Here is a 16,811-nt window from a genome sequence, read left to right as displayed (position 1 = left end):
ATAATTCAATACGTATAGAATATATGTATATACATAACAATCGAGCGAGTAAACCATCAACGCTCTAAAATACAAAATTGTTCCAAAGACGACAAACGAGAACATAATAAAGAATTCAAGATGAACAACTTGTACGAGGTCCGAAAGACCTAGTGTCTAACGAGATTATTACACATGTAGGTTATTGACACGTACGGACGCTCACTTTGATTTCATAATACACGGAACGAAAATTTGTGAGTTCATGTCCCTCCTTTCACTGATTTCAATGTTTTGTTTTCAAAAACATCGAGGGGAAATACATGCTAAAACTATTGGTATGTTAGTTATGGAGTAGAGGATAACATGATCAATGTGCATAAGTAGGATGATAACATTAGTAACCATTAATCACATAGTGACCAAGGTGCAAAAGGTGTAGATCTATTGGGCTTGAGGCATGCCCCACTCCTAGTTGTTAACCGTGGAGTGCTTTTGGGATCCCAAATGATAACAAAGTGTTCTCGGTTTGGTTATTTACTTATGGTACATTACGTCAGGGGCTCGCTACCCACTGATAGATCCTTAACAGACTCCATGAATGAATCAGAACATACCATGATTACAAGATTTCATTTTCATGAATACTACGATTACAAGATTTCATTTTCATGAATACTACGATACCAAGATTTCATATTCATGAATACTACGATAACAGGATTTCATTTTCATGAATACTACGATTACAAGATTTCATTTTCATGAATACTACGATACCAAGATTTCATATTCATGAATACTACGATTACAGGATTTCATTTTCATGAATACTACGATTACAAGATTTCATTTTCATCAATACTACGATACCAAGATTTCATATTCATGAATACTACGATTACAGGATTTCATTTTCATGAATACTACGATTACAAGATTTCATTTTCATGAATACTACGATACCAAGATTTCATATTCATGAATACTACTACGATTACAGGATTTCATTTTCATGAATACTACGATTACAAGATTTCATTTTCATCAATACTACGATACCAAGATTTCATATTCTTGAATACTACGATTACAGGATTTCATTTTCATGAATACTACGATTACAAGATTTCCTTTTCATGAATACTACGATTACAAGATCTCATTTTCATGAATACTATGATTACAAGATTTCATTTTCATGAATACTAGGATTACATATGATAACAAAAACTGCATGAACTCGCTCAACTTTTGTTGACTTTTTAAAACTACATGTATTTCAGGAAACAAGTCTTGAGCCGGTGATACATGATTGGATGCAATGATTACCTTTCTTACGTCACACGCAACACGCTTCCGCAACTAGCAGGGTGTGACAGATTGGTATCAGAGCTCCGATTGTAGTGAACCGGGGACAAACTTTTATAAAGTTTGGTCTACAATCACCAAGGGCTCTCACATGAAAACAAAGTTGATAACATTACAAAGATGATTTCAAAAAGTATGACAAAATGACAAAAGGTTTTCATTGTGTCACTATAACATGAGGATCTATCACGCGAGCTCAATCGTAAGTAACAAAGAAGGATCAATACACGGTTGGTCTATGAGGAATAGACTTGAAAACATTAGGAAGTACATGTGAAACATGAGAACAAAAACATCATGAGATTTAGTGATTATATATATCTATATATATATGTGTTGTACGGAACATTTTGCCATGAATGAAAATACTGTCGACTATGAATTTTATTATTACACTTGGTGGCTCACGCGATGAGAATAACGACCTCGCGCCTATTACGAAGCTTATGGCGGACGTGGTTCCTGAGTGAGACCCTAAAGTATTGATCCCGTGGAAGATGTTTGTTTTCCCTCGGATAGGTATAAGTCTGGATTCGGTAGTGACGACCAGGCGGAGGTGGCGGCCTTGGACAACAACTCTATTAATGGAACGAGGCCCCTGAGGCTCATACGAATCGTGATTGATGACACTCTCGTCCAGACAAGGAAGATGAAGTACTCATCTTAAAGGTGCCCCTCCAGTTTCTATTGTTGCGAATTCTCTCTACTTCTATTTCGTCTAACGTTGTGCCCTTTCACGAATAATGACAACAGGCGTTAGCACGTGGACCATCACGACGGTCCCTCCTATGTTGAAGCTATATAGACAATAGTGTCCTCTTTCTAACTGATGGTCTGCTTTGAACGAGAGAATGCTAGGGTGACCATGCAAGACAATTTATTATTACGGGGGCCCACGTAATAACAACTTGTAGTGTATGGAAATCCTGGTGGGCTCTGCGAGTCAAGCTAGTGATCACTAATCCATTCAAAATTCTTAAGTCGTTCGAGTTTCTATCTAGTAGAACACTAACTAGGATGGTTACTATAACACTCTATGATATAGGAAGACTACACGTATTGTTCGCACATAACATTCGATCTATAACACGAGTCGTACGAGACTAGTCATCGAAGGCACACGGAACTTGCTAGCCACTCATTGAGAATTTCCCTCAACATTCTCAGAATTATTGTACATAGGCTGGTTCTTTGGTGTCAATGACACCTTACCCTATCTTAGTTATTGGAAATGATTACATTAAACCCTGTCGTTTGACATTTGTCTTATTCCAAAGGATGATATGGCATGAGCCATGCTACAACCCCTTCATTGCACTATTCGACTTCTATGGGAATTATAACAAATTTGTAGAAGCTCGTGGAGCTCAAGGGATATCGGTGTATTCGTCACATGGGTTAGTGCGGCGAAGGATTTTCCTACGTGGGACGGTCGAGGTCCACAAGGTAGGAAATACATTCTGTAAGGATGGAGACGACCGTTTGGTTTCTCCTCCTCACCGAATTACCTCTTTTCCCACTAAGGCATATGGTCAATACATGCAGGAGGTACTGCATATTTTGGGTTGCGTTTATTCATGTTATCATTGTTCAAACATGCATGAACAATGCGGTCTTGAGGGTTCCATGACCAATTACATTCTTAATTCTTGGACGTATGGTAGGCTATATCTGTCCAAATACAAGTCTAGATCCTTTGATACTATGTATCAAAATAACATGGCGACATAAAGAAAATCTACGCCCAAAAGGGGCAGTTAATCAACGCCCTGCTATTAAAGTCAAACTAGAGTTTTATTGCATAATATGAGGTTGATGAGTTGACACTAGTGATGGTACTGATGGTACCGGCAACTCAAGTGGTTCAAATTCCGATGGGATGAGAACGAGTAGCAATGCCACACTTGGAGATGCAATCACACCAGATTTTAATTCTAAGGCATCTCCGGATTACAAGCCACGAGACCTCATCGATACGAGAGGTACGGTAAGTTATGTCCGCTAAATAAAGACAATGAAGTCAGTTAACCGTGCTAATAAATGTACTCTAAGCAAACGATTTGGTAAACGAATAGTCATCTGTTGAGGGAGACGATAACTTGGTGGAATCTCCAAGTGCAAACTATAGGGAGTAATGCAACAAAGAGGTTATTGTGGAAGAACTCAAGGATCTAACGCGAGAATAATATTGTTCGCTAGTGGTAAAATTCCAAGGATGGGAACCAAACTCTAGAACTCGATTATGATTAGAGCGAACGTAGTTGGTTACCCCGACGCCTCTATGATCTCTAAAAGATTGTTGCATACTAGATAACACCCGAATTCAAATTTACTGGGCGTTACATTTGGGGTTTAGCCATGAGATACGAAGTTGACATCAAAATGTATACTAATAACTTTTCAAAAATTATGAGTGAGAAAAGTGAAACTCTCACCATGAAGGCACTTGCAAAAGTGCCAAGAGTAACAGTGTGGTGAGACTGGGCACAAGACGGAAACTAATGAGTTAGTTATATTCAAGAATGAACGAGTAGGTTTTAACTTTGGCAAAGAGATCACTACAAGTATGGGTGTTTAGTGATGAATCATGCAAGCGAATAAGTAAGTGTATGGGTAGAACTATGAATACTCCCCAAAATCCCATTGTTGCCATGGGTACCTTCTACTCTACAACCAGCATGTATCAATCCCTTGAATACCAACGTCGGCTTAGCTCAGTGTCTATGGATACTAAGCATATCTATATACGAGTTAGAGTCATGTAGGTTAGACATGTTTTACTCTAGCAAGTTAGCTAAAGGGGGAATTAGCGGAGTCATGTAAGGTCATTAAGGGTCGTCGATACGGTTCCTACCAACCGACCCGTTGCATCCATTTTGGTTAATACCAGTGTCAATATTAGTTTCATCCCCCCTAGACTTCGAAATATACTTGGCCAAGAGTCAAGTAAGCTAGACGTTCCCCTCATTCCATAGTATTGGCCAACGGTAAATTAGTTGAGTCGGGAGAAGGCATTAAAGGATGCACACTCGAACTTTGAGCACATAAATTTAACATTGACCATCTTACCCGTCCAATTGGGTTGTTACGGCGTAGTTTTTGACATAGACTAGTTATCCGATAATCGAGCGAAAATCATATGTCATGAAAAGATCATTCGCACCCCCCCTGTCCGACGAGAGAACATCTTTTAGTGCACGGGGAGAATCAAGACACGCTACTATGAATTATTAATTGCATGAAAGCTCGGAAGAGTCTGAGAAAAAGGATGCATCGCCCTTCTTGCCTGTGTGGCTGACAAGAAGGCCGAGGAGCACAAGGTGGAGGACATACCTGTGGTAAGAGGATAACCTGGAGTCTTTCCAGAAGACTTGACGGGACTGCCTCCACAACGACAAGTGGAACTCCATATCGATCTAGTGCCAGGAGCTGCACCAGTGGCGACAGCTCCGTATTGACTGATGCCCTTGGGGATGCCGGAATTATCTACTCAGCTTTAGGAGCTGCTTGACAAAGGATTCATTAGACCGAGTTTCTAACCTTGTGGAGCTCCGGTGCCATTTCTCAAGAAGAAGGACGGAACCTTTCGAATGTGCATCGATTACAGAGAACTAAACAAGCTAACTATCAAGAACCGGTATCCTTTACCAAGGATCGACGACTTGTTCGATCAGTTACAAGGTTCCAGCTTCTATTCCAAGATCGATCTAAGAACCGGATACCATCAGCTGAGGATACAAGAGGAAAGCATTCCTAAAACAACGTTTAGGACTCGTTATGGGCATTACGAGTTCCTTGTTATGCCTTTCGGCTTAACAAACGCTCCCGCCGTATTCATGGACTTGATGAATCGGGTATGTAAACCATACCTCAACAAGTTCGTGATCGTATTCATTGATGACGTTTTAATATACTCACGAATAGAGGCGGAACACAAACAACACTTGAGAACTATTCTGGAGTTGCTTAAGAAAAAAAAATTGTACGCCAAGTTCTCAAAATGCAAATTTTGGATTCGTGAAGTACAATTTCTCGGTCATGTGGTGAACGAGAACGGAATACATGTTGATCCAGCTAAGATAGAGGCCATAAAGAACTGGAACACTCCAAAGACCCCAACGGAATCAAGACAAATTCTGGGTTTAGCGGGATACTATGGAAGATTCATTGAGAATTTTTCTAAAATTTCTCAGCCGCTAACCTCACTCACTCAAAAGGATAAGAAGTTCGATTGGGGTGAAAAACAAGATTTGGCATTCCAAACACTCAAAGATAAATTATGCCAAGCGCCAATCTTATCAATCCCTGACGACATCGATGACTTTGTGGTGTATTGTGATGCATCGCACCAAGGCTTGGGTTGTGTATTAATGCAACGTGAAAAAGTCATCACGTACGCGTCACGACAGTTGAAAGTTCATGAAAAGAATTATACCACTCACGACCTAGAGTTGGGCGCAGTGGTATTCGCTTTAAAGATTTGGCGTCACTATCTCTATGGTACTAAGTATACCATATTCACAGATCATAAAAGTCTTCAACATATATTCGACCAAAAGGAATTAAACATACGCCAACGACGATGGGTAGAATTGTTGAACGACTATGACTCTGAAATCAAGTACCATCCGAGAAAAGCAAACGTTGTGGCGGATGCTTTGAGACAGAAAGAAAGAGTTAAAACATTACGAGTACGAGCTTTAGAGTTGAAGATTCAAACAAACTTCACTACTCGAGTGCATGATGTACAACAGGAAGCTCTAAAGCCGGAAAACATTCAAGCAGAATCCTTGCGAGGATTAGAGAAACAAATGGAAACGAATGTGGATGACACCTATAATTTCATGGGAAGGATCTAGATTCCCTACTTTGGCCGTCTACGAGACTTGGTGTTGACGAAGGGCACAAGTCAAGATATTCAATACATCCAGGATCCGGTGAAATGTATCAAGATCTAAAAGAATACTATTGATGGCCTAATCTCAAGGGAGATATTGTGACCTATGTTGGGAAATGACTAACTTGTGCAAAGGTCAAGGCTGAATACCAAAAGCCGTCTAGCCTATTACAGCAACCCGAGATCCCCATTTGGAAATGTGAACATATATCAATGGATTTCATCACAAAACTACCACAGACCTCTCGAGGTTATGACATGATATGGGTCATTGTTGATTGATCAACCAAGTCGGCTCACTTCTTATTGATTCGTGAAAAAGACAGTACCGAGAAGTTGGCTGAAACTTACCTCAACGAGATTGTGGCACGTCATGGAGTGCCTATTTCAATAATTTCATATCGGGATGGTCGCTTTGTGTCAAGAATATGGGAATCATTTCAGGAATTGCTTGGATCTCGTTTGGATCTAAGCACAACATTTCATCCGCAAACCGATGGACAAAGCGAGCGAACCACCCAAACGTTGGAAGACATGCTTCGCGCCTGTGTGATGGATTTAGGCGGAGACTGGGATACTCATTTAACTCTGGTAGAGTTTTCCTATAATAACAGTTATCACACAAGCATCAAAGCCGCCCCATACGAAGCACTATACGGACGGAAGTGCCGGTCACCGTTGTGTTGGGCCGAAGTCGGAGACAAACAACTCATTGGCCCTGAACTAGTCCAAGAGACTACTGACAAGATAGCAAAGATACGAGACCGTATCAAAGTGGCTCATGATAGACAAAAGAGCTACGGGGACAGAAGACGTAAACCATTATCCTTCGAGGGTGGAGACAAAATCTTACTGAAAGTCTCGCCTTGGAAAGACGTAGCTAGATTCGGGAAACGCGGAAAACTAAACCCGAGATACATTGGGCCATTCGAGATTCTAGAAAAGATCGGTACCGTCGCGTACAAGTTGAAACTGCCAGAAGAACTCAGTAATGCACACGACACATTTCATGTGTCGAATCTCAAGAAAAGTCCGACTATTGAGACAGTTATCATCCCAGTGGATGAAATTCATGTAGACGACACACTCCAGTTACCGAAGAACCTGTTGAGGTTATGGACCGGAAAGTCCATAAGACAAGGAGAAGTCGTATCGAACTAGTCAAGATCCGCTAGAATTCACGTCATGAACCCGAGTATACCTAGGGATGTGAAGATCAGATCAGGACAAAGTACCCCCACCTGTTTGAGAAGAGTCCTTTAAAGGATAACTCAACGTGAATTTCGGGACGAAATTCTTTTTAACAGGGGGAGAATGTGACAAATGGCGATTAATCAACAATTCCGTACAAACTAATCACTATTTTATCTACATAATCTCATGCATTTAGCATAATTTAATTACGTGACTGTGTCGTATACTGGATATCAGTGTTAGGACAAGAAAACAAAGCTAAAACATATACTGGTTTTCGTCATATTTTGAAACCAGTCAAACAATGTCCTAAAAGTGTTGGTAAAAAGTGTTGCGTGCACTATTCACGATGATACTATTCATGCCGGCAAAACCGTGAAAACAGAACGAAACACTGAAAAACGACAAACGGATAACATAACTGAGTCCATTATAATAAGAAAACAATAATACGAAAGCAAATCTTTCAAAGATACAAGACCTTCCGGTATAACGCCCTAATTGCAAAAATGTCCGTTTTGGCCAAAAATATGACATTTTAACTCGTCTGAAACCATAATTTAGCATTTCCGGGACTTCGGAATTATGTCACTTGATGAAAAACACACTAAAACATTTTAAGGGTATCAATGGGATGACCAAAATCATAAGCTTCCGATATTATATCGCTATGCACTAAACTAGTCCGTTATTGAACCGACGAGCTAGTAAGCGGCATTTCCGTCATCGTAACAACCAAACGAAGAACCTAGCGAGCTAGTTAAGCCTAAATTGGAACTCAAAATAACTTCATACATCATTCGGATGCGGAATAACAACTTGCGGAAAATATTTGTCGGTACGACACAAAAGCGCCGTAAATGAACCAACAACCGAACAAAAGGCATCCAAGGTACCAAAACATGATTTTTACTAGTTTAGTGAGCTAGTTAATAATAAATTTGGTTCCGAAACTCTAATTACCCCTCTAATGGTGTAATTAAACCCCTAATCACCCTACATTAAATAATGACAAAAATATCTTATTTTTAACAAGTTTAACCATTTTTTATAAAATATTAACATTTTACCCCCCCCCCCTCATTATGGCCAAAATCTAGGTGGGTCCCACCCACCATATTCATGTTAAATTTTATAGATTTGAAGAATGGCTTGGAGATTTATTGTTGAAAAAAGAGTACTTCAAGATTACACCTTATATCACATCATATCTATCATTCCTATTACTAAATTAGAAAGCAAAGACCTCCCTTTTGTGCACCTCCATTCACGGCAGCCAAGAACACACAAAACCCACTTTCAAAACTTCATTAAACACCTCATTTTCACATAATCTAGCCTTTAGAATTTCACTCACACATGGTTTAAGCATGGAGCATCACTAGAAGCTTGGTTGGAGCTTAAATCTTTTCTTAATATTCTCATTGGGCTTTTGCAAATTTGTAAGCTCTTAAACCATCTTATTTAAGTTTCCTATTACTAGTATTTACTAGATGTACAAGTTGATCATCTTAAAAATTATGAAAAGCATAATCAAAAACCCTAATCTCAAACATAACAAACACTAAATATAATTAAATTATATGTTGATTTATTAGATTAGTGTTAGCTAGTTAGCATAAATATGTTGATTTGTGTAGACTAGTTTATATTATCTTGTGATTATGTTAAAGTAGAGTATTAAATATTATGATCTTGTAAGATCATGGTCAAAAATAATGATCTAAACATTTAGATGTTTAGATCTAAGCAAGATCATCACCTTCATAATAATCCATGAACTTAAACCATAAACTTGAAAGTAATTTTTAATAAATATAACTTTTACAAGTTTATAAGGACATGATTTGTGATATAAATATTTTTAAAAGTCACATAAGCAAGTTTATGTGCGTGGATGAACTAGTTAAAAAGCATGAGGAAATGTGTTGGTTTAATGACCTTGTAAAAATACATAAAGTGTCATTTATTTTTTAGAAGCATGGTAAAATATATATATGTTCATGGGGGAAAATGAAAGTGTTATGAGTTAATGTATACATGCAAAGTTGGTTATTAAAAACTTAATTTGCAATAGGTGGTGATTTTGGAAAATTGATTATTGATGTAAACGCATTTTTATAACGTGGGAAACGTCATAGTATTAGGGAAAACTATGGCGAATTTTTCTAAAAATCTAATCGCGATTAAAGAGGGGATTAAAGGGTGATTAACAATGTTAAACGCGATTAGTGGTCATAAACGTCATTTTTGGAAACCCTAATGAGAATATTTAAGTCTTAAATATTCAATAAGTTTTATGGACTTAAACTTATTCTTTTACAAAAATAAATGGTTAAGATGTAACCATATATGTATATATAATTTTTGGTAAAAATTATATATTTTTGGAAACTTGTCAAGTGCATGTACTATGTGCTATATGTGTATGTATTAGATACCTATAGGGTGATCAAAATAAATACAAATACATGTTCCTACATGGTCCAAGAAATGCTATTAAATCGGACAATTAAATAAAATGGCCAAAATGGAAATACATAACACTTGATGACGACAAATTGGGTGTATCGAGAACAAGAGATGCTAGTAAATCGTGAACAAGTTACTACAACGTCGAGTCTAAAAATAACATATTTTTAGACACTAAAACGAACACATAACTAAGTGGTCAAAAACAAGAATCCGGAAGTCGAAAACTATAAAAATTACCAAGTATTTTTCATGTGAAAAACGAACTTATTAAGTTACATGCTTGGTGATTTTTTAGTAAAAATGCAAGAGTATATTTAATGGACTCACCAAAATTAGATTTGGGCTAGGCCCAAATTACTAAAATGCTTGGGCTAAAGCCCAAAAATAAATTATTTGGGTTAGGGCCAAATTACTAACATACATGGGCCTAGGCCCAATGACATAAAAAAACTAGGGCTAGGCCCAATAACAAGAAAACTAGGGCGAGGCCAAACGACATAAAACTAGGGCTAGGCCCAAAAACAATAAAACGTGGGTTAAGCCCAATGACATAGATTCAAAGCCGTTCACATATAATTCAATACGTATAGAATATATGTATATACATAACAATCGAGCGAGTAAACCATCAACGCTCTAAAATACAAAATTGTTCCAAAGACGACAAACGAGAACATAATAAAGAATTCATGATGAACAACTTGTACGAGGTCCGAAAGACCTAGTGTCTAACGAGATTAGTACACATGTAGGTTATTGACATGTACGGACGCTCACTTCGATTTCATAATACACGGAACGCAAATTTGTGAGTTCATGTCCCTCCTTTCACTGATTTCAATGTTTTGTTTTCAAAAACATCGAGGGGAAATACATGCTAAAACTATTGGTATGTTAGTTATGGAGTAGAAGATAACATGATCAATGTGCATAAGTAGGATGATAACATTAGTAACCAGTAATCACATAGTGACCAAGGTGCAAAAAGGTGTAGATCTATTGGGCTTGAGGCACGCCCCACTCCTAGTTGTTAACCGTGGAGTGCTTTTGTGATCCCAAATGATAACAAAGTGTTCTCGGTTTGGTTATTTACTTATGGTACATTATGTCAGGGGCTCGCTACCCACTGATAGATCCTTAACAGACTCCATGAATGAATCAGAACATACCAGGATTACAAGATTTCATTTTCATGAATACTACGATTACAAGATTTCATTTTCATGAATACTACGATACCAAGATTTCATATTCATGAATACTACGATTACAGGATTTCATTTTCATGAATACTACGATTACAAGATTTCATTTTCATGAATACTACGATACCAAGATTTCATATTCATAAATACTACGATTACAGGATTTCATTTTCATGAATACTACGATTACAAGATTTCATTTTCATGAATACTACGATTACAAGATCTCATTTTCATGAATACTATGATTACAAGATTTCATTTTCATGAATACTACGATTACATATGATAACAAAAACTGCGTGAACTCGCTCAGCTTTTGTTGACTTTTTAAAACTACATGTATTTCAGGAAACAAGTCTTGAGCCGGTGATACATGATTGGATGCAATGATTACCTTTCTTACGTCACTCGCAACACGCTTCCGCAACTAGCAAGGTGTGACAAATGTTTTGTTGTTTTTTTTTTCTTTTAACAGCAAAGGAACCAAAACCTTCATGGCCTACTGATAAAGAACTTGATGTTGAAATGATAGAGTATTTGAGGGCTTTATTAGATTCACAAAATATGTTGGTTAAGACATGTAGGATGGTCAGAGACCATTTTCACAAATCTCCAGAGGCCAACCTTAGTCTGCGACTTATTTATAGAAGAGAAAAAGACGGCAGGACATATAACTTACCCACCACATCTGAAGTTGCTGCTTTGGTTGTCGGAGACATAGATAAAGCTATAGACCATCGTGATATTGTTATCGAGACTCGGTCGGGAATGCTGCAGCGTATTAACGAATTACACCCATCGTATCTTGCTCTGAATATCTGTTACTTTTCCCATATGGTGATGATGGTTATAGAGTTGATATTCCTCATAGAGATTTTATGTCCACACATAAGAAAATAAAACCAAAATGCACAATGAGAGAATTTTTTTCATATAGGATCCAAGATAGAACTTATGGATTTTCCTTAATTTTAAATGGGCGAAGGTTGTTACAACAGTTTTTGGTTGATGCGTACACAATGATTGAGAGCGAAAGACTAAAGTACATCCGTAGGGAACAAGCGAACCTTCGCTCTGAAACATTTGAGAATCTTCTAAAGTATAAATCTAAAGGTAAGGAAGTTTTAACAGATACTGGAAAGCCTGTTATACTTACTTCTTCATTCACTGGTGGTGCAAGATTCATGCAACAAAATTATCTCGATACAATGGCCTTATGCAAGTGGTATGGGTACCCTAATTTCTTCATAACTATAACGTGTAATCCTAAGTGGCCTGAAGTAAAAAGATTTCTAAAAGATTCAACCATCAAAGCCGAAGACAGGCCTGACATATTGTGTCGATTGTTTAAAATGAAGCTTGATTCCTTACTCAAAGATTTGAAGGATTCTAAGTATTTCGGTGAGATTAACGCTGGTATGTTATTTCGTCTTCACATCTTATCCTCTGATATATATTTTGTAATCAAGGTTATCAACTACTAAATCTATTTATTTTTCCTTTTTATTTAGTTGTTTATACAGTAGAATTTCAAAAGCGTGGTCTTCCTCATGCACATATATGCTTATTCATGAAGGTCGATCACAAACTTCCAACCATAGATCACATAGATCCATTTATTTCTGCTGAGATTCCCGATAAAAAAGAAGATCCTGAACTTTAATCTCTTGTGACTGATTATATGATTCATGGTCCGTGTGGGAATGCTAATTTGAATTGTCCTTGCATGGTTGATAAAATATGTTCAAAAAACTTTCCAAAGAAATTCACACCACATGCAACTATTGATTCAAGTGGTTTTCCTGTATACAGAAGAAGAGATCCAGGTCATACAGTTATAAAATCTGGTGTTAGATTAGACAACAGAAATGTTGTTCCTTATAACAAAAGGCTTTTAAAAAGATATCAAGCACACATTAATGTTGAATTGTGTAATCAAGCCGGTTTAGTGAAATATTTGTTCAAGTACAATAACAAAGGTCCTGATATGGCTACTGCGGTAGTTTCTGGTGATACAAATTCAACCATCAAGGAAAAGCCAAAAGACGAGATCAAGGAGTATTATGATTGTAGATATATTTCAGTTTGTGAGGCATCCTGGAGAATATTCTCTAATCAGGTTCATTATAGGTATCCTGCTGTTATGAGGCTTCCCTTTCATTTGCCGGGCCAACAGAATGTTGTGTATGGTGCGGATGACGATATTGATAATGTTTTAAGCAAGCCTTCTATTGCTTCTTCAATATTTGTGCAATGGATGAAGTTGAACGAGACAAATGAAGATGCTAGAAAGCTGACTTATGTTGAGTTTCCTTCCAAATTTGTTTGGATACTTAAAGATAGATGTTGGCAGGTACGTAAGTCGTACTAGTGTGTAGGTCGGATTCATTCTGTATCTCCTGCATTGGGCGAACCTTATTTTTTGAGGATACGTACAGTTAACGGTCAATTATTCCCGACTTTTAGAGATGCTTGCTATGCGATGGGACTCTTAGATGATGACAATGAATAAGTTGAGGCCATTAAAGAAGCAAGTTTTGAAGGACATGCTAGGTATCTTCAAGCATTATTTGCTACCCTGCTTTTGTCAAATACTCTTTCACGGCCAGAATTTGTTTGGGAGAACACGTGGAAATACTTAGCTGATGATATTGTTTATAGACGTCAAAAAGAAACAAATATTTCAGGTTCTGATCTATCTTTTTTATTTCACAAACTACATTTTGATTTTTTAATTAATAATGTTAATTTTTTGATTTGTTAGGTTAGTGCTTCCTGAATATCAGATTAAGAACCTTACTTGAATGTTTGTCACTATGTCGAAAATTGAAAACTATTTAATTTCCAATGGTTCATCATTACGAAGGTTTGTCACTATGTCGTACCCTGATGACGATTCCTTACGTGATGCTTCTAATCGTCTGATCAATGAAGAGCTGTCACATGACCTAGATGAAGTACAAGCTGAGTTTAACAGGTTGCATCAATCTCTTACAGATGAACAACGAGCGGTTTTTGACGAAATAATGGAAGCAGTTGTAGGGCGTAAAGGAGGTCTTTTTTTGTCTATGGTTACGGTGGAACTGGAAAAACCTTTTTATGGAAGACTTTGGCTTCAGCTGTTCGATGTAGAAATGGAATAGTTTTAAATGTGACTTCAAGTGGTATTGCTTCGTTATTACTTTCCCGTGGAAGGACAGCTCATTCTCGGTTCCATATCCCCATTAATCTAACAGAAGATTCAATGTGGAATATTAAGCCAAATAGTGATATTGCCAGATTATTAAAGGAAACCCAATTAATCATATGGGACGAAGCACCGATGGTACACAAACATGCCTTTGAAGCTTTAGATAGGACGATGACCGACGTATTTTCGGAAGGTAGGAGTATTCGTTCGGATATTCCTTTTGGAGGTAAAGTTATTGTATTTGGTGGTGACTTTAAACAAATCCTACCTGTTATTCCTAATGATACTAGACAAGAAATTGTTAGTGCATCTTTAAGCTCTTCATACATATGGTCAAAATGCAGACTGTTAAGGCTGACTAAAAACATGCGTGTAACTATTGGAGCTGAAAGTTCAAATATGGAGTCTATCAGAGAATTTGCAAAATGGCTTATTGATATTGGTGAAGGAAACGTTGGAGATGATAATGATGGTGACACCATTATAGAGATACCACATGATTTACTAATCACCGATATTTGTGACCCGATACAAAGTTTAATTGACTTTGTATATCCTTCAATTATTGAACAATTTAGGATTCCTGGATTTTTTTCTGAGCGAGCAATTCTATCACCCAAAAATGAGGTAGTTCATGAAATTAATGATCGATTGCTTTCGTTATTTCCTAGTGATGCGAAAGAGTATCCGAGTTCTGATAGTATATGTCAAACTGAACAAATTCATGATTCTTTTCAAGAAAGCTTATAATCAACAGAAAATTTGAATGCTCTTAAGATTTCTGGCTTGCCTAATCACAGATTAGTTCTTAAAGTTTGTGTTCCTGTGATGCTTCTTCGAAACATTGATCAACAGAAAGGGTTATGTAACGATACAAGGCTTCAAATTACTTTTCTTGGTAAACGAGTTATAGAAGCTGAGGTAATATCTGGTGGTAACATTGGCACGAGAGTTTTTATTCCAAGGATTAATATGATCCCGTCTGACAAAAAAAATACCTTTTCAATTTCAACGAAGACAATTTCCTTTATCAGTTTGTATTGCCATGACAATTAATATGAGTCAAGGACAATCGTTATCAAAGGTTGGTCTTTATTTGAAAGATCATGTCTTCACTCATGGGTCTGTTGTGCGTTGCATTATCAAGGGTCAAGAGCAGAGAAGGCGTTAAAATACTAATATTCGACGCTGATGGAAAACCAACAAATAAGACTTCTAATGTTGTTTACAAAGAAGTTTTTACTAGCTTGTAATCATTGTTTTTTCTGAGTTTTAACTTCCACTGTTCTAAGTATAGTTGTATATATATTTTCAAATTACTATTTTGTTTAATTTTTATTTGGTTTAAACTTTATAAACTCTATTGTGTTTTGCATCTCAGAACAATGTGTGATACATTTATTCATAAGTAATTTACAACGCAGACAATTCTGAAGATCCCCGTGTTCACTATCAATATGGAGGAAAATTATACCGGATTTGGACTGCATAAGAGGCTACGAACTGATCAATTTCAAACCTACACCAGCCAAAAAATTGTTTCACCAAAGTCAAACCATTGTTTGACCAAAGTCAAACCACAGTTTGACCAATGTCAAACAACTGTTTGCAAAAATATAATTCTTAGTGGTTCGAAAGTCTGTTTTACCAAAGTTAAAACACTGTTTGAGCAATGCTAAAACGCTGTTTTGACCAAAGTCTGTTTGACCAAAGTCAAACTACTTATGTTAAAAGCTAATTATAATAAATAAAACACTATTTGAGCAATGTTAAAACGCTGTTTGACCAAAGTCTGTTTGACCAAAGTCAAACTACTTATGTTAAAAGCTAATTATAATAGATAAAACACTGTTTAAGCAATGTTAAAACGCTGTTTGACCAAATTCAAACTACTTATGTTAAAAGCTACTTATAATAGATAAAACTAGATTTTCACCCGGCATTGCTTCCCGAGCTCATGAAACTTACTTATGTTAAAAGCTAATTATGATTAATACATGATTTAAAGCATTGAAAAAATATGATATGTTAATGGCTTTGCTATAAGAAAAATTATTTTTCTTTGTTAATTTGAATACCAAATCATTTCAACTAATCATCCACTTTACTCTTGTATCTCAATGTAAATGTAAATAACAAATTCAATAAGGGGTGTATCTGTAAATATTTTTCATCAATCGAAAATATGGGAAGACAAAAACACAACCGTCATTATTTCTTCATCATCATTACACATCAAACATCTATCATCTCTTCTTTGAATAATCTCTTCTTCCCAGCCATTTTCTAGGGTTTTAACTTTCTTATTCTCCGTTGTCTACACTTCAATCACCTGAGGTTTTATTGTTTTTTCTTCAGCAACTGGTATGTACATTCATATTGTAATGAACTTTACATTGTTTAACCGATCTTAATTCAAAGCCTATCTTGCTACTAATACGATTTTAAACGTTTATTGCTATACATTCAAGAAGGGTTTACTTAGGTGTTTGAATCA

At 36.8% G+C, this 16,811-nt stretch overlaps 1 protein-coding gene across 1 annotated transcript; it reads left to right on the top strand.

Annotated features, from left to right (window-relative positions):
- Positions 1-12,805: 12,805 nt before the first annotated feature.
- On the top strand, positions 12,806-13,903 carry LOC110933229. The gene is made up of 2 exons (XM_022176461.1): positions 12,806-13,477; positions 13,889-13,903. Exons 1-2 carry the CDS (start codon positions 12,806-12,808, stop codon positions 13,901-13,903), a joined length of 687 nt encoding a protein of 228 aa, XP_022032153.1.
- Positions 13,904-16,811: the final 2,908 nt, after the last annotated feature.

The sequence above is a fragment of the Helianthus annuus genome, chromosome 4 (assembly GCF_002127325.2).
Source record: "Helianthus annuus cultivar XRQ/B chromosome 4, HanXRQr2.0-SUNRISE, whole genome shotgun sequence".
NCBI classification, from domain to species: domain Eukaryota; kingdom Viridiplantae; phylum Streptophyta; class Magnoliopsida; order Asterales; family Asteraceae; genus Helianthus; species Helianthus annuus.
Note: the sequence above shows the minus strand (reverse complement) of the source record. Positions and strands in the feature narration are given on the sequence as shown.